Raw genomic sequence first — 18,064 nt, forward strand, 5'->3', positions numbered from 1 at the left:
TACTTGTGTGCCAAACAGCTTAAGCAGCATGCGATAGACAGAGCTAAGCGATTTTGCAACCAACGGATCAAATCTAAGCTCTGCAGTCCTGCCACATCCAGTCGTGAATGGTGGTGGACAATTAAACAACTCACTGGAGAAGGAAGCTCCACAAATATTCCCTACCCTCAATAATGGAGGCCCCGTAGATGGGTACAAAAGATAAAGCTGAAGCATTTGCAACAATCTTCAGCCAGAAGTGCCAAGTGGATGATCCATCTTGGTCTCCTCCATAGGTCCCTAGCATTACAGATGCTAGTCTTCAGCCAATTTGATTCACTCCACATGATATCAAGAAATGGCTGAAGGCACTGGATACGGCAAAGGCTATGGGCCCTGACAATATTCCAGCAACAGTACTGAAGACTTGTGCTCCAGAAGTTGCCGCATCCCTAGTCAAGCTATTCCAGTTCAGCTACAACACTGGCATCTACCTGGCAATGTGGAAAATTGCCCAAGTATGTCCTGTACATGAAAAGCAGGATAAATCCAACCCAGCCAGTTTACCACCCCTCAGGTGGTAACTGTCGATCATCAGTAAAGTGATGGAAGGGGTCATCAACAGTGCTATCAAGCAACACTTGCTTAGCAATAAATAACCTGCTCACTGATGCTCAGTTTCACTGCGCCAGGATCACTCAGGCCCTGACCACATTACAGCCTTGGTTCAAACATGGGCAAAAGAGCTGAACTCCAAAGGTGAAGGGAGAGTGACTGCCTTGAAATCAAGGCAGCATTTGACTGACTGTGGCATCAAGGAGCCCTAGCAAAACAGGAGTCAGTGAGAAACAAGAGAGAACTCTCTGCTGGTTGGAGTCATACCTAGCACAAAGGAAAATGGTTGCGGTTGTTGGAGTTCAATCGTCTCAGTTCTAGGACATCACTGCTGGAGTTCCTCAGAGTAGTGTCCTCAGCCCAACCATCTTCAGTTGCTTCTTCAATGACCTTCCTTCCATCGTAAGGTCAGAAGTGGGGATGTTCGCTGATGATTGCACAATGTTCAGCACCATTCGCAACTCCTCAGATACTGAAGCAATCCATGTCCAAACACAGCAAGACCTGGACAATATCCAGGCTTGGGCTGACAAGTGGCAAGCTGAAGTGGGGAGGCAATGGCATAGTGGCATTGTTGCTAGACTAGTAATCAAGAGACCCAGGGTAATGCTCTGGGGACCTGGTTCCGAATCCCGCCATGACAGGATGGTAGAATTTGAAGTCAATAAAAATTGGGAATTAAAAGTCTAATGATGACCATGAAACTATTGTCGATTGTTGTAAAAACCCATCTGGCTCCCTAATTCCCTTTAGGAAAGGAAATCTGCCGTCCTTACCTGGTCTGGCCTACATGTGACTCCAGACCCACAGCAATGTGGTTGACTCTTAAATGCCCTCTGAAATGGCTTAGCAAGCCACTCAGTTGTATCAAACCTTGACAAAGTCTAAACCTGGAACTCCCTTCCTAACAGCACTTTGGGTGTACCTACATCACATGGACTGCAGCGGTTCAAGAAGGCAGCTCACCACCACCTTCTCAAGGGCAATTATGGATGGGCAATAAATGCTGACTTCGCCAGCAATGCCCACATCCCATGAATTAATAAAAAAAAAGTCTTGAAAGCTAAAAACTTTCAAACCGCTGAATAAAAATTAGCAAATTTGAAATGAGAAATCATTAGAGATTGTGAATACTTTGGGAATCTCTGTTTTCTGTTCATCTACCAACTCCTCTGTTGCATTTAGTTGCTGCTGTAAGGTGGTTAAAATAAACATTTCTGTGCTTAGAAGTCACCCAAATCTTCCAAGGGGTGGCAGTCACCGTCAGCTCCTACTTTTCTGTGCCACATCAGAGCTCTGCATTTTTGCCAGAGCTTCCAATCCTGTCTTCTGCAGAAGTGCAGAGCATAACTGCAATCCAATTGCTGGATCTTCATAATGCTGGATGATCGGGAGAAAACAAGCTGCGCCCCTTTTTACGGCACTAGCTGTCGTATTCTGGTAAGTATTCACTAACACACTAAAAAGCTGGAACATTTAAACAGTTTTTTGGTGTGTAATTGCATGAGAGTATGAGTGAATGTGTGAATGCGTAGGTGGATAAGGAGGTAGGGTGGGTGAGGTAAGTGGGTAAGGTAAGAGACTCAGGTGGCAGGTGGGTAAGGTGAGTGGGTGGCAAGTGGGTAGGGTGGCAGGTGAGGGTGTTAGGTGGGTAAGGGTGGCTGGTGGGTAGAGAGGTAAGTGGGTAGGTTGGTGAGGTTGGGTCAGATCGGGCCAGGTGGGGAGTCGGTGGGGTGGGCTGGGGGAGTTGGGTCCTGAGGTCGGGTCGAGAGGTCCGGTGGAATTGCGGGGGCAGTCAGTGGGGGGAGGCGGGTGGTGAGGCTGGATCAGGGGAGCCAGGTGGTCAGGTCAGGTTGATGGGGGAATGAGGGACTAAGGTCAGGTCGGGGGAGTCAGTGTGAGTGATTGGGTGTCAGTTGTATAATTATCCAGGAGTTAGACTAGGATTTTTCTGTCTAATATTTCCTGGTTAGCTATTCAGGTAAGTCGGAACTGTCCAAAGTCTCTGACTCTAACTCAGAGTTGGAGAGCCCCAGGGAGCTGGGGAATTGCCCATTGGAAGTTCAAATTTCCAAGGCAATTCCCATGGAGTCAGCACAACTTGAGGGGTACGTCCAGTCTCCGATGATCCGGAGACCGGAAGATCTGGACCAGTGTTAGAGTTACTGATTTGAACCCAAAAACAAATGTAAATTTGAAGTAAATAAACATGAAGCAAATTTATCAGTTCCAATATCAATCTTTAATTCAGTAACAATGCATTTTCTACTCACCATTTGCTCAATTTCCTATTAACCAGCACCCTAATTCAGCAAAGCCATGTATTGTATGGTACAATTGACCACTGATTGTAGCTATATCAGTGTATTATTTGGTGAAAGATTTGTACTAAAAGCATGTTACAAGGATGGTTGCAGCGCTACAGGATGTTCTATACACTTCTCTGTTCAAAGCAGCTCATTAAGAAGACTCTTGTTTTATTAAGTTTTGAGATAAACATGAGATTTTGGTAATACTATTGCCTTCAGGATATACTATGAGATCCAGAATAGGTTGACGGTGGAACGGATTTGCAGTATTTGTGTAGGCAAACCTTTTTGGCTCCAGTTTTCAAAGAGTTTGTTAAAGTAAGGCAGCAAACCTGTTTTCAACACAGTTGAGTATTGCCAGATCTATCTATCTATCTATAAAACATAAGAATGTTTAAAGCCTGCCCCCTCTTGTGATGGCTGCAGTAGTGCTGATGCTTTTTGTGAAAGTTTTTCTTTGTTCCCTAGAATGAAGTCACCCTGCTGAGAAATGAAGTGGCTCAGCTGAAGCAGCTACTTCTGGCTCATAAAGATTGCCCTGTAACAGCCATGCAGAAGAAATCTGGCTATCACAGTGAGTAATGTTCCATTACCTATATCCCCAGGCTATTGAAATGAAATACTGCTGAAATGAACCAAGTTGGCAGTAACAAGGAAGTGCAGTTGGTATTTAAAGTTAAATATTAGAAATTCCATAAGGTTATTGTAGTGCAGCTGCAAATGTGTGTCTGCATAGATAAAACGGAATATTCATTTGTTTTATGTAAAGTTTTGTATGGTATTCAGTTGGTCTCCCAGCGGTGAATAAAGTTTTGGATTTAATTTTGTCTTAAATTTTTTCTCTTAATTTAAATATAGCTGCTATAAATTCCATTGTTTTTGTCTTTTCTTATAAAATATAAAATTTGGTTGGCCATGTTCATTATATATACATGAGCAAATGTGGGGCACTGAACTGATCCACTTAGACAACTACTAAAAGTCTTACTAGTTCCAGAGGATTAGAATAAATTGTTACATATATTTCAATGTTCAAAGCCTCCACTGATTATAAAACCATTTGTGTAGTGCTTCTCCTCATTTTACTTAAAAGACATGTTAATATAATAACACCTGGATACTCTAGTTGTAACTAAACAGTTGTATTAAAAAAAGAAAAAAAACGTTGACATCTTTATAGCACCTATCAGGCTGCAATTGGACATCATTGTGCCTGTTTTGTAAGCATAAAACCACTTTTGAGATCCAAATGACGCATGAGAGATGTTCGACCCAATATTGCCTTATAAGTTGTTCTATTTACTGTACTGTAATATTTGGTCAGAATATCAAATATGACTGATTTAAATGCAAGCACAAGGCATGAAATGTTCTTTCTCCACTGATGGTTAATGGGAAAGGCTACTGTTTTCAGCAGATGACATTGATTGCAATGAACAAAATTACTATTGAATTCTTGTTAAGTATCACAATAGAATGAAGTTAGGCATCTCATGTTACAGTAAAGAAAACTCTCTTCTGTTCAAAACTATGAGTTGTACCAGTCAGTGAATATATTAAAAGGAATATTGACTGCAAATTTTGATAAGGACATCAAAATATTGACCTTTGGATGAAGGAGATTACTTTAAGTGTACAATGATTTGTTTGTTCTCATTTCTGGATCATTTACACAATCAAAAAACAGTCAAATATTAGTATAATATTGTTTCATAATTATAATTTATGTGTAGGTTATTATGACAATATGTGTTTCTCTCTTACCACTGTCATCGTAGCCACTTTATTACAGTTTATAAGTGACAGTGATTTAATGGAGTGAGAAAGCTTTTACATTTTCACATTCACTAGTATGGTTTCACAGTGGTTATGCTATTGGACCAGTGATCCAGAGGCCTGGACTAATAATCCAGAGAACATGAGTTCACATCCTACAATGACAGTTCATGAATTAGAATTAAATTTTAAAAAATAACAAAATAGACTTAGAGTAAAAAGCTGGTATCAGTAAATGTGACCATGGAGCATAAACTCAACTGGTTCATTAAAGTAAAATAAAAGCTACTTCCCTTACTCAGTTAATGAATCATTCCTCTTCCATGCTAAACATTACCTGGAGGAAGCACTGATGGTAGCAAGTACACTGTATATATTCTGGGTGAAAGACTTCAATATTCATTACCAAGCTTGACTCACTAATGCCACCACTGACCAAGGAGACAGAGTCCTAAAGGACATAACTGCCAGACTGGACTTGCAGCAAGTGGTGATATAATCAATACGCGGGAAAACCTTCTTGACCTTGCCCTCACCAATCTGTCTGTCACAGATATATCTGTCCATGATAATATTGGTAGGAGTGACCACCATGCAGTCCTTGTGGAGACCAAGTCCCGTATTTACACTGAGAACACCTCAATGTGTCATGTGGAAACTACGACCATACTAAATGAGAGAGATTAAGAACAGATGCAGCTCAACACATCCATAAGGCAATGCGGACTATGAGCAGCAACAAAATTGTAGTACACTATAGCCTGTTACCTTATGGCGCGGCATATTGCTCACTCCTCCATCACCAGTTTTTAATATTTATTCTTTCACAGAATGTGGCAAGGCTAGGCCAACATTTGTTTCCATCCCTAATTTCCCTTGAGAAGATGGCGGTGAGCCGCCGCCTTGAACTGCTGTAGTCCATGTCATGTAGGTGCACCCACAATGCTGTTAGGACGGGCGTTCCAGGATTTTGACCCAGCGACAATGAAGGAACGACAATATAATTTGAAGTCAGTATGGTGTGTGGCTTGGAGGCGAACTTGCAGGTGGTATGTTCCCCTGTATCTGCTGCCCTTGTCCTTCGAAGTGGTAGAGGTCGTGGGTTTGGAAGGTGCAGTTTTAAGGAGCCTTGGTGAGTTGCTGCAGTGCAACTTGTAGATGGTACACCCCGCTGCCTATGTGCGTTGGTAATGGAAGGAGTGAATGTTTAAAATGGTGGATGGGATGCTAATCAGGCGGGCTGCTTTATCCTGGATGGTGTCAAGATTCATGAGCGTTGATGGAGCTGCACGCATCCAGGCAAGTGGAGAGTATTCCATCACACTCCTGACTTGAGCCTTGTAGATGCTGGACGGGCTTTGGTGAATCAAGAGGTGTTACTCAACACAGAATTCTCAGCCTCTGACCTGCTCTTGTAGCCTCAGTATTTATATGGCTGGTCCAGTTCAGTTTCTGGTTAATGGTAACTGCCAGGATATTGATAGTGGGGGATTATACCAGGTGACTAACCCTGCTTCAATGAGGTGTGGAGAAAAACATGGCAGATATACTTGAAAATAAGGTGCCAACCTGGTGAAGCTACAATACAGGACTTTATGCATGCTAAACAGCGGGGGCAGCATATTGGACCAAGTTAAGCATACCCACAAGCACTGGATCAGGTCAAAGCTCTGCAGCCCTGCCACATCCAGTCATGAATGATGGTGGACAATTAAGCAACCGGTGGGAGCAGGTGACTCCATCCTCACTGATGGCAGGGCCTGGCACATGAGTGCAAAAGACTAAAATAAAGCGTTTGCAACCATCTTCAGCTAGATGCCGTTGGGACGGTCTTCACTGGAAACATGCTAGAAATAGTAAACTGGAGAATCATATAACTTGGGCTTTAGAGAGGGCTTTAAACTAAATATTTGGGGTTGGGGGGGTGGGGTGGGTGGTGAACACATTAGTGGAGATTGGGTAAGTTGATGAGAAAGAACAAGCCAATAGATCAGGGTGGTGAAATGAGTAATGATAACCAGAGTGTGATAGGAACAGATAGAGCGTATAAACTTTAGAGCGCACCAGCAGATTAAGTCAGAGTGTGGAAGGTCAATAAAAGACAGAATTAAATGCTGACTTGATAGCACAAATAGAAATAAATAAAAATCACCTGATAGCCACTATAGAGATGTGGTTGTAAGATGACCGAGGCTGAGACCTGAATATTGAAGGGTATTTGACGTTTTGGAAGGATAAGTAGAAAGGAAAAGGTCCCGTGGGGTAGCTCTTTTATAAAGGTTGAGATTAGTACAGTAGCGAGAGATGACCTTGGTTTCGAAGAGTAAGATATAGAATCCGTTTGGATGGAGATAAGAAATAGCAAAGGAAAGAAATCACTTGTGGGAGTAGTTTATAGACCTCCCCCTCCCCCCAAACAGTATCTACACTGTAGGACAGAGTATACAAGAAGAAATAATGGAGGCTTGTAAGAAAGGTACTACAAAATTGTGGGCAATTTTAATCTTCATAGAGATTGGATGAATCAAATTGGAAAATGTAGCCTGGAAGATGAGTTCATAGCATGTATATAGGACAATTTCTTAGAGCAATATGTTCTAAAGCCAACCGGGGGTAGGCTATTTTAGACCGGTAATGTATAATGAGACAAGATTAATTGAAGATCTCATAGTAAGTGAGCCTCCAGGCAACAGTGATCATAACATGATAGAATTTCATTTTCAGTTTGAGGGTGAGAACTGTAGGTCTAAGACTAGTGTCTTAAGCTCAAATAAAGGCAATTACAAGGTATGAAGACAGAGTTGGCTTAAGCAGACTGTGAAAATAACTTAAAAGAATGGTAGTGAAGCAGTGGCAGACATTTAAGGAGATATTTCATAACTCTCAACAAAGATATAAGAGAAACAAAGACTCAATGAGAAGGATGCACCACCTGTGGCTATCTAAGGAAGTTAAAGAGAGTATCAAATTGAAAGAAAGCTCATACAATACTGTGAAGATTAGTGGTAGGTCAGAAGATTGGATAAAATTTTGAAACCAGTGAGAAATGACTAAACAAATAATAGGGAGGGAGAAATTGGAGCAACATAGAAAGCTAGCTAGAAATAAAAGACAGTAAGAGTTTCTACAAGTATATAGGAAGGAAAAGAGTAGCTGCAGTGAGCGCTGGTCGCTTAGATGGTGAGACTGGGGAATTAATAATAGGAAACAAGATGGCAGAGGCGTTGAACAGGTATTTTGTATTAGCCTTCACTGTAGAAGACACAATAAAATCCCAAGAATAGTTGGAAATCAAGAGTTAAAAGGGAGGGAAGAGCTTAAAATAATCACAATCACTAGGGAAAAACTATTGGGACCAAAGGCCGACAAATCCCTTGGGCCTGATGACCTGCATTCTAGAGTCTTAAAAGAAGTGGCTGCAGAGATAATACAGCATTGGCTGTAATCTTCCAAAATTCCCTGGATTCTGGTAAGGTCCCAGCAGATTAGAAACCCACAAATGTAACACCACTATTCAAAAAAGGAAGGAGACAGAAAGTAGGAAACTATAGGCCAGTTACCCTAATATCTGTCATAGGAAAAATGCTTGAATCCATGTTTACAGAGGTTATAGCAAGACATTTAGGAAATCACAATACAATCAGGCAGAGCCAACGTGGTTTTGTGAAAAGAAAATCATTTTGACCAATTTGCTGGAGTTCTTTGAGGATGTAAAAAGCAGGGTGGATATATAGAACCAGTAGGTGTGGTATATTTGATTTTCCAAAAGGCATTCGATAAAGTACCACATGAAAGATTGCTACACATGATAAGAGCTCATGGTGTTGGGGGTAACATAATAGAGAAAAGATTGGTTAGCTAACAGGAAGCAGAGAGTCAAGATAAATAGGGAGTTTTTGGATTGGCAAATTGTAACTAGTGAAGTGCCACAGGGATCAGTGCTGGGGTCTCAACTATTCACAATCTATGTTGATGACTCAGATGAAGGGACCGAGTGCACGGTAACTAAATTCACCAATGAAACAACAATAGGTAGGAAAACAAATTGTGAGGAAGAGGCAAAGAGTCTGCATAGGAATATAGATAGGTTAAGTGAGTGGGCAAAAATTTGGCAGATGGATTATAAGGTGGAAAAATGTGTGTTTGTCCACTTTGGCAGGAAGAATAGAAAGTAGATTATCTAAATGGAGAGAGAGATTGCAGAAATCTGTGCTGTAGAGGGATCTGTGTTTCCTGGTACATGAATCACAAAAAGCTAGCATGAAGGTACAGCAAGTAATTAGGAAGGCATTTGGAATGTTGGCCTTTATTGCGAGGGGAATGGAGTATAAAAGTTAAAAAGTGTTGCTGCAGCTGTACATAGTGAGACCACATCTGGAGTACTGTGTACAGTTTTGGTCTCCTTACTTAAGGAGGGATATACTTGCATTAGAAGCAGTTTAGAGAAGGTTCACTTAGCTGATTCCTGGGATAAAGGAGTTATCTTATGAGGAAAGGTTGAGCAGAATAGGCCAATACTTGCTGGAGCTTAGAAGAATGAGAGGTGATCTTATTGAAACATTCCGAAGGGACTTGACAGGGTGGATGCTGGGAGGATGTTTCCCCTTGTGGGACAGTCTAGAACAAGGGGGCACTGTTTAAAAATAAGGGGTCTCCAATTTAAGACAGAGATGAAGAGGATTTTTTTCTCTCAGAGGGTTGTTAGACTTTGGAATTCTCTTCCCCAGAGAGCAGTGGAGCTGAGTCATTTAATATATTCAGGGCTGAGTTCAACTGATTTTTGATCAACAAAGCTGTCAAGGGTTGTGGGGAGCCAGGAAAGTGGAGAAAAGGCCACAATTCAGATCAGCCGTGATCTTATTGAATGGTGGAACAGGCTTGAGGGGCCAAATGGCCTATTCCTGCTCCTTTTTCTTATGATCTTATGTGAATGATCATTTTCTGCCTTCTCCTGAGGACCCAACCAATGTTCCTTATAAGGTGCACATTGCGCAGCAATCAGAAATGTGCCACGCAGGGAATAAGCAATGTTCCCTTTGAAGTGCATGCAATGCAAGGTCAATCTTAAAGGGACTGGACACTGCAACAAACTGGCAGCATATAGCAAACAGAAATTAGTGAGAACATTGGTCCCCACCATCATAGATGCTAGTCATTAGCTAGTTTGATTTACTCCACATAATTTCAAGAAACGATTGGACAGCAAAGGCTTTGGGTTCCAAAAATGTCCTGCTATAAAGACCTGTGTTCAGGAATAGCCACGCCTCTAGCCAAACTGTTCAAGTACAGATACAACACTGGCACATAGTCGATAATATGAAAAATTGCTCAATTATGTCTTGTCTACAAAAAGCAGGACAAATCTAACCTAGCCAATTACAGTCCTATCAGCCTACTGTTGATTATCAGCAAAGTAAAGGAAGAAGTCATCAACAGTGTTTTCAAGTGACACTGACTCACCAATAACATGCTTACCAAAGTTCAGTTTGCGTTCCGCCAGGACCATTTTGCTCCGGACCTTATTACCACTTTGGTCTAAACATTGACACAGGGTTTATGTTCCAGATGTCAGATAAGAGTGACTGTCCTTGACATCAAGACAGCATTTGACTGTGTGTGGCACCAAAGAACCCCAGTAATACTGAAGTCAGTGGAGATCTGGGGAGATCTCTGCAGTGGTTGGAGTCATACCTAGGACAAACGAAGATGGTTGTGGTTTTTGGAGGACAAACATCTCAGCCGTAAGCATTGCTGCAGGAATTCCTCAGGCCAATATCCTAGGCTCAACCACCTATAGCTGCTAGATTAGTGACCGTCCCTCCATCATAAGGTCAGAAGTGGAGATGTTTGCTGATGATTGGACAACATTCAGCTGCATTTGCAATTCCTCGGATACTGAAGCCATCCACGCCCAGGTGCAGCAAGACTTGGACAACACCTAGGCTAGGGTTGAAAAGTGGCAAAAAAACATTTATGTCGAACAATGAACATGCCCAACAAGAGAGACTTGAACCATCTTCCCTGACATCCCCCACGATCAACATCTTATGATCGCAATTGACCAGAAACCAGAAACTTGTGTGGACTAGCCACATAAATGCCGTAGCTACTAGAACAGGGCAGAGGCTGGACCCTGAACTTGCACCTTTCTCTAGTTTTTCATCCATCTCCCCACATGCTCTTGCTAAGAACGTCTTGTCCATGAGAATCACTTCCTGCTCCCTCAACTTGATTCCCCCTAAACTTCTCTTCCTTGCTTTTATGTAAGCTGATATTGTTAACGCTTTTCTCTCCTCTGGTACTGTCCCCCTCTTCTTCAAACCTGCCGTCATCATATCTCTTCTCCAAAAAACCAACACCTGATCCCTCTATCCTTGAAAACTACTGCCCTCTCTCCAACCTCCCTTTGTCCAGAGTCCTTGAACATGATGCCACCTCCTAAACTCGTGTTCATCTTTACCTGAACTCCATGTTTGAATTCCACCAATCAGCTTTCTGCCCCTGCCACTGTACTGAAACTGCTCTTATCAAAGTCACAAATATACCCTATGCGACTGTGTCAAAGGTAAACTATGCATCTTTGTCCTTCTCAACCTGTCTCCGACCTTTGACACGATTGACCCCACTATCTTTCCCCAATCCCTCTCCAATGTCATTTAGTTAAGTGGGACCACACACACCCAGTTCCATTCTTATCTATATAATCATAGCCAGAGTATCACCTGCAATGTTATCTCTTCCCAGTCCTGCACAATTTCCTCTGGTATCCCCAAGCACTTTTTCTTGACTCCCTCCTATTTCTCAATGACATCATTAAAAACTTATCAGTTTCCACGTGTACACTGACAATATCAAGCACTGTCTCATTTCCACCTATCTTAACCCCACCACTGTTTTTAAATTGTCAGATTGCTTATTCGACGCCAGGAAGATCTGAAATTTCCTGCAGTTAAATATTGGGAAACTGAAGCTAATGGGCTGAATCCTCCCAGTCCAATGTCAATGGGCTGGGAGGCAGGATGGCTGGCCAAATGACAGGGATGGAAGAGCACTTTGGGAATGGAACTCGACATCCTTCGGTGCCATGACATATTACTAGCAGTAGGAGGTGGCTCGGCCACCTGGACAGCCAATGCAGCCACTTCAGTGGCCAATTTAGGTTAATTTCTCACCTCTGAAGGCATTTTATCCATGACTGGATGGCCCACTAGGTGGAGAGTCTGTCAGGTAAACCCTGGTGTCCTCCCAGCAGGCTTCAAGAGCTGGGGACCTTGCTTGATGGACACTCCATGGCCAACAGAGGGGCCTTCTCCCTCCCCACCATCTTGGTTGCAATGGCTGCCCTTGCACTGGTAGCATTGTTGGTGCTCCACAACCAGTCCCCCATTTCCGATCGCCAAGCCCCAGCTTCCCCCAACCTAACTGGACTCTCATCAAAGGCACCCCATCATTGAGGGGCCCTCTCCTTAGAGCTGCAGCCTCAGCAATGGCTACTGTTAGCAGTGTGGCAGTTGAGCTGTCAGCCCTCTGATTGGGCCGGCAACTTATGGGGGTAGGCCAGCAATGCTTAACTGGACAGGGAAGGTGGGGGCAGTTCAGTACAGCCTCTTAATTTTGGCAACATGCCGCCCCAGGGTCCCACCACCTACCGAAGCAGGGTTGCCTCCTGCTTTTTGGCCCAGCAGTGGGACTTCCAGGTAAGTGACAGAATTCAGCCCATTGTCTTCAATCCTACCATAAACTGCGTTCCCTCCCACTGACTCCATCTGTCTCCCTGGCAACTGTCTGAGGTTGAACCAGACTGTTCAGAACATTGGTGTTGTATTTGGCCCTGAGGTGAGCTTCCCAATTTTAATCACTTTACCATCGGTGGCTGTGCCTTCAGCTGCCAAGGCCTTAAGCTCTGGAATTCCTTCCTCTCTACATCTCTTTCCTCCTTTAAGATGCTGCTTAAAATCTACCTCTTTGACCAAGCTTTTGGTCACTTACCCTAATATTTCTTAAAGTGGCTCACTATCAAATATTGTTTGATAACACTCCTGTGAAGTGCCTCAGGACATTTTAGCATGTTGAAGATGTTATATAAATACAAGTTATTGTTGTTGAATGGTTCACCTCCTGACTTCTGAAAGCCTCTCCACCACCTACAAGTCATAAGTTTGATGGAATATTCTCCACTTGTCTGGATGGATGCAGCTGCAACAGCAGTGAAGAAACTCGATAACATCCGCACAAAGGAGTCTGCTTGGTCGGCATACATCCACAACCTTAAGCTTTGACTTCCTTCACCACCAGCATACTTTAGCTGCTGAGTAATCTATCTACAGGATGCAACTCATCAAAACTCCTCCCAAATCTGTGACCTCCACATTCTAGAAGGACAAGGGCAGCATGTGTATGGGAAGACCATCACCTCCAAGTTTTCCACTAACTCGTAAACCATCCCAACTTGACGATCACTATTCCTCCATGGCCACTGAATCAAAATCCTGGAACTCCCTATGTACTATGCTTTGATAGTACTTCCATTATATGTATTGTAGCAGTCCAAGAAGAAGGCTTATTACCACCTTATCAAGGGCAATTAAGGATGTGCACAAATGCAGACCTATCTAACAATATCCTCTGAATGAATATTAAAAAAAAATAAATGGCAGTCACCAAATTAATCATCTTGAGACAAGCCATATCCCTTGACCTTTGAAAATCATTTCTACCACAACAGGATTTGAATTTCCCTTTTGCAACTTGAAAGATAAATGCAGAAATGAGTATCTGTTGTCTATAAATGTAATCTGATTTTGTTTGATTTAATTAATACATATTTGTAGCAAACATATATGAAATGAAAAATTCAAAACTAAAAACGGGGAAACTAAAAGTGCTTTTATTCCACTGAGGGTTAATTCAAAAAGAAATAAAATGAAGAAATTGGTCAATCTATCTAGATTTTATGCATAAATTTTATTAGATCTGGAGCATAACTCCGCGTCCTTTGATCTGCAATCAGTTGAGTGCTTTGTGGATTTACACTGTAGCCTGAAGGTACATTATACAAGAAAACTGCAGACCTTTGCTATTGACAGTGATTGCTATGGAGATTAGTCAGTCATAGCTACAACCTGACAGCTCTGCATGTGTTTTCTTATTGATGCGGATAGTGCCTTGTACTGGCATGCATACTGTGCACATATTTTTCCTTAAATCTAAACTCAGTCTTCCTGATGGGCAGCATAATGTTCAGACTTCAACTCCAATGACTGAAATGTTAGATGTATATATGCATATATATATATTATATATTTGTGTATGTGTGTATATATGTATATATATATACACACACACAAAAAATATATGCTTTACTTTCATCTTCTTCAGATACTTGCCAAACAGCAATGACAATGATGACAATGTAAAAGCGTAAAAACATATAAAGAGACTGGACTTTTCTGAGTTATGGGTTCATTATATGTTTACTCCTATGCATTATGCTGTAATCACCTACAGTGTGAATAATACTAGGTTCTAAATTATTAAAAAAACAGTGCCTTACATATATTCTTGAACCATTGTGAATTAAAAACTTTCAGGTTTTTATTTGAATATTTGATGTATTGCAAAATGTTATCCAGAAGACATTTTTATTAATCTGCTTTTTGGCTTGCATTAAGCACTTTTGGTTTTCATGAAAATATTAATTTAGCTTCCAAGAGAAGCGTGTCATTAGTTGAATTATGAGTCAGATATGGTATAGGTTTTTAGTTTTAAATCTGGATCCAATTAATTCTCTACAACTGTAGAACAGCTGGTGGCATTTAGACTCTAAACAGTGCTTATTCTCCTGTGTGTGCATCATTAGAATCAGGTACAGTAATCATCCATCGCTGCAAGTAGTTGGCAGGTGAGCCTCAGATGAAGAAATCTAAGTTATAAATAAAGGGTTTTCAGTATTTTATTCATGTACCGATGCTCCATTTAGAGATAATTTTCTTGTCAAAGCACGTTTCTTTAATTTAAAAAAATCAATTCATTTTTCCCATTTGTGGTCCTCCACTACCATGCACCCACATTCTACTGCGAAGGTGGATAGTCCTGGTTTCTGGCTTATCTATAACTTACTGCTAACAACCTAGTGGAATGCTGCATGTGTATCTAGTCCACCGAGTGAACCAATTGGGAACTGACGAAATGTTTCCTAATTTAATCAAATATATTCAAGTGACAAACTGTTAATTTAGAAATTGAGCTCCACTGTTTAAAATACAATGCTACCCTGAGGCAGCTTTTCTGAAATCTCTTCGGGTGTAATGGCATAATGTGCTGTGTTGTTGTATCATAAACATAGGAAGCCTACTTTGCCCTCTGATATAAAGGACACTTTTCCATGCTTAACACAGGACTACAGAAAACGATGGCATTTCACTTGTTGCCAGATTTTCGGCACAATTTCACTTTTTACAATATATTACATTGAAAGGGCAATATTTATCATGAGTTGTCACATCATAAGAATAATACTACAATAAGACAGCAATGGTCCAAAACTAAGAAGTGTTAGTCCTGAAATAAATGCTAAAACACTTCTCATGTTGATTATTTGAATGCTTGTTTAGCCAACAATGTCATTCAATGTGTCTATCTTAATATTTATGTTTTGAGTACAATAATAAATGTGTTACTTACACAAATCATTTCTCAAGGATAAAGTACACATTGTCATGATGTTACTTGTATGGCATGAATAAGCCATATCCACACCGTATTAAGTTACTGTAAATACATGAAACTTATTTATTTATACCAAGTATTAGTGTAAAGTTACAAACTTTTAAATTAGAGATAAAAATTCCTATTTATAACATTCCCATTTACAATTAATGTTGCAAAGTACAGAAAGATTGTTAACCACTTACTGTCAGTTTTAATATACACAGTCTTTCATACACTTCTACATAACTAAGTCTCTGATTTGTTTTTCATCAGATGCAGAAAAGGATGAGAGTTCTATAGACAGTCCGCTACCTAGCAGCCCCCAAACCCAAGTCATCCAGCACAGTTCCATCAGCACCTCAAATGGTATAAGTTCAACAGCCATGGCAGAAGCTGTTGCTACTTCAGTCCTCACCCAGATGGCAGACCAGAGTTCAGAGATGAACCTACCCGTCCAATCTCATATTACCATTGCTCCTTCGTCTCAGTCTCAACCTTCAGGAAGTTGATTAGAAAATATTTGCATTACGTAAATCCACAGATATTGTCTCAACAGTGACTGTAAAATGGAAATTTGGGAACTAGGAGGACAAATCTCCGAAAACAAATTCTATACTCCAAGTTTAGTTGCTTTTATTAGTTGTATTTCAGATGTGGCAACAGCAGTGTAAGCAAAGTGAACACTTAACTTCAGCCTTGAAAGCAGATCTTTTAGTCATTGTTCTCTGGTCCACAATGCATTTGGCATTTTCTATTTTCTATAACTAAAACAATATTTAAGTGTTTTTTTCTGTCTGTCTTTATGGCTGTGTGGTAGGGGACAAAAGAGTTTTTGTGAACAGTGGCATGACTTTAAAAGGTCACTCTCCTAAGACTGTGAAAGAACTATCAAACTTTATTGATACCAAAGCTCCACATGGGCTAACTTGACCTGCACTACTGTTCACCTGGTCATGAACTACTATCCAAAGGTCCAAGAAAAACCCAGCCTCCAATCTAACAGGCAGGCGTAACATTGGAGCAAGTGAAATTTCCAGTGCTCCTCTTCAAACAGATGTTTTCAATTCTAAAATAAGATGCTAACAAACATATTAATTGGTTCAACAAAATCTATTACCCATCTAAATGAGTAATTAATACTTTATAAATTCTTGGACCCTCAGCTGGCCGTGAAAGAGATTTTGTTTTCAGACCCAACAATGAATTTATTCTCTTTGCCTTTTCTAATTTGCACATTGTGATGGAAATGAAAGATTGAAAGAATGTTCATTATTGTTAGTAATTTTGTTTAATTAGTTTTTTGTTATGTCATTTTTTAATAAGGTGTAGTCAATACATTAAGTAATTTTTTTTATCTTTTGCCTGAAAAGCTCAGCAACTATGTTGGGTGTCATGATGAATGATGCATATATTGGCGGTCTATAGTTTAGACCAACAGTTCTGTGAATGTTGCCTTTAAATGTCACACTGACTTTTGGTGGAATCCTATTTAAAATGATTGTGTATACAAATAACGAATATTGATGATTAACATTCCATGTGCAGTTTGATTGTTACTGATGAGATTGATTGTATATTACCTTTCTTCTCATCAAAACTTCTGTGAAATAATTGATTTTCCTAAATGTGCCATCAACACTGTAGTGACTTCTTGGTCATACTCAGAGATAGAGTTTGAAACCAGAGAAGCAGAAAAAACTACTAGAATCTTATGCAGTGACATTGACAACACTGATAAAAAGAAAATAAAAAGTGGAAGAAACATGTATTCGGACAACGGATTACTAGTAGTTCAAAGATGTCTTCATATGTGTAAATATGTCTATTGATATGTGCACATTGTGCTGCCACAAGGAGTTGCGTGTAGCAAAATTAACAGGACATGGAATGTAATTTCTCCAGTACAGCTTTACAGGTCTTCTAGTTTATAATTGTGTAATTTGCCAGATTAGAAAGTAGGAACTGAGATGGGCTGTTTGATAGAATTGTTTGGGACCTTTGAAGGAAACTTCTCAGCATATAGTTGTAGATTAATACTTTGTGATAGATATCAGTTACACTATTCAACGGAATCAATTTCATAATCCTCGTTTTACAGACTGTATCTGTAGACAAAAATTGTGTCTTTATCTTCCTGATTGCAAGCTTCCATTTCTACAGAGGTAGCTTGAGGTGTACTCTTCCTCTTTGTGCAATTTGCATGAGTAAGTTCTCTGAGAGAATAAATAATTTATCTAAGAAGAACATGTCAATAAACTGTTTTTAAGTGCGTAAAAGGATAACACATTTTTATTTCAAAATGCCAGCTACATTTTTTGGTGGAAATATTGGATGTACTTTTTTTTCCCAAAGAAGTACATTTCAAAACATTTCAACTTGAAAATGACAAAGTGCCATAAAATTTGAAATGTCTCCAAACAGTATGTTCCACTCTTAGGTGCCTCTATATATTTGTAATCCTCTTGGGGCAGAATTTTTCGTCCCACAGACGGGCGCGCACCCAACCCGATCGGGAGTAAAATAGTGCACGACGACGTTGGGCGAGCGTCCCAACGTCATCGCACACTTGCGCGATATTTCGCTTGGTGGGTGCGCGCAGATGCCGAAATGGTGCCCGCCATTAATTACCAGGCCACTTAAGGCCCTTAAGAGTCCAATTGAATGTGATTTTTCCT

The 18,064-nt window shown here is 40.7% G+C and overlaps 1 protein-coding gene across 3 annotated transcripts in view; it reads left to right on the plus strand.

Moving 5' to 3' along the window:
• The window catches only part of atf2 (activating transcription factor 2), a 194,520-nt gene extending 176,855 nt beyond the window's left edge, over positions 1–17,665 (plus strand). For all 3 annotated transcript variants that reach the window (XM_078552057.1, XM_078552059.1, XM_078552058.1), the window contains 2 exons: positions 3,372–3,477; positions 15,663–17,665. In XM_078552057.1, coding sequence (XP_078408183.1) covers positions 3,372–3,477; positions 15,663–15,898 — 342 coding nt within the window. In that variant the 3' untranslated portion in view covers positions 15,899–17,665. The remainder of the gene's footprint in view (positions 1–3,371; positions 3,478–15,662) is intronic.
• The last annotated feature ends 399 nt before the right edge of the window (positions 17,666–18,064 follow it).

Source organism: Cetorhinus maximus, chromosome 11, assembly GCF_964194155.1.
Source record: "Cetorhinus maximus chromosome 11, sCetMax3.hap1.1, whole genome shotgun sequence".
Lineage (NCBI taxonomy): Eukaryota > Metazoa > Chordata > Chondrichthyes > Lamniformes > Cetorhinidae > Cetorhinus > Cetorhinus maximus.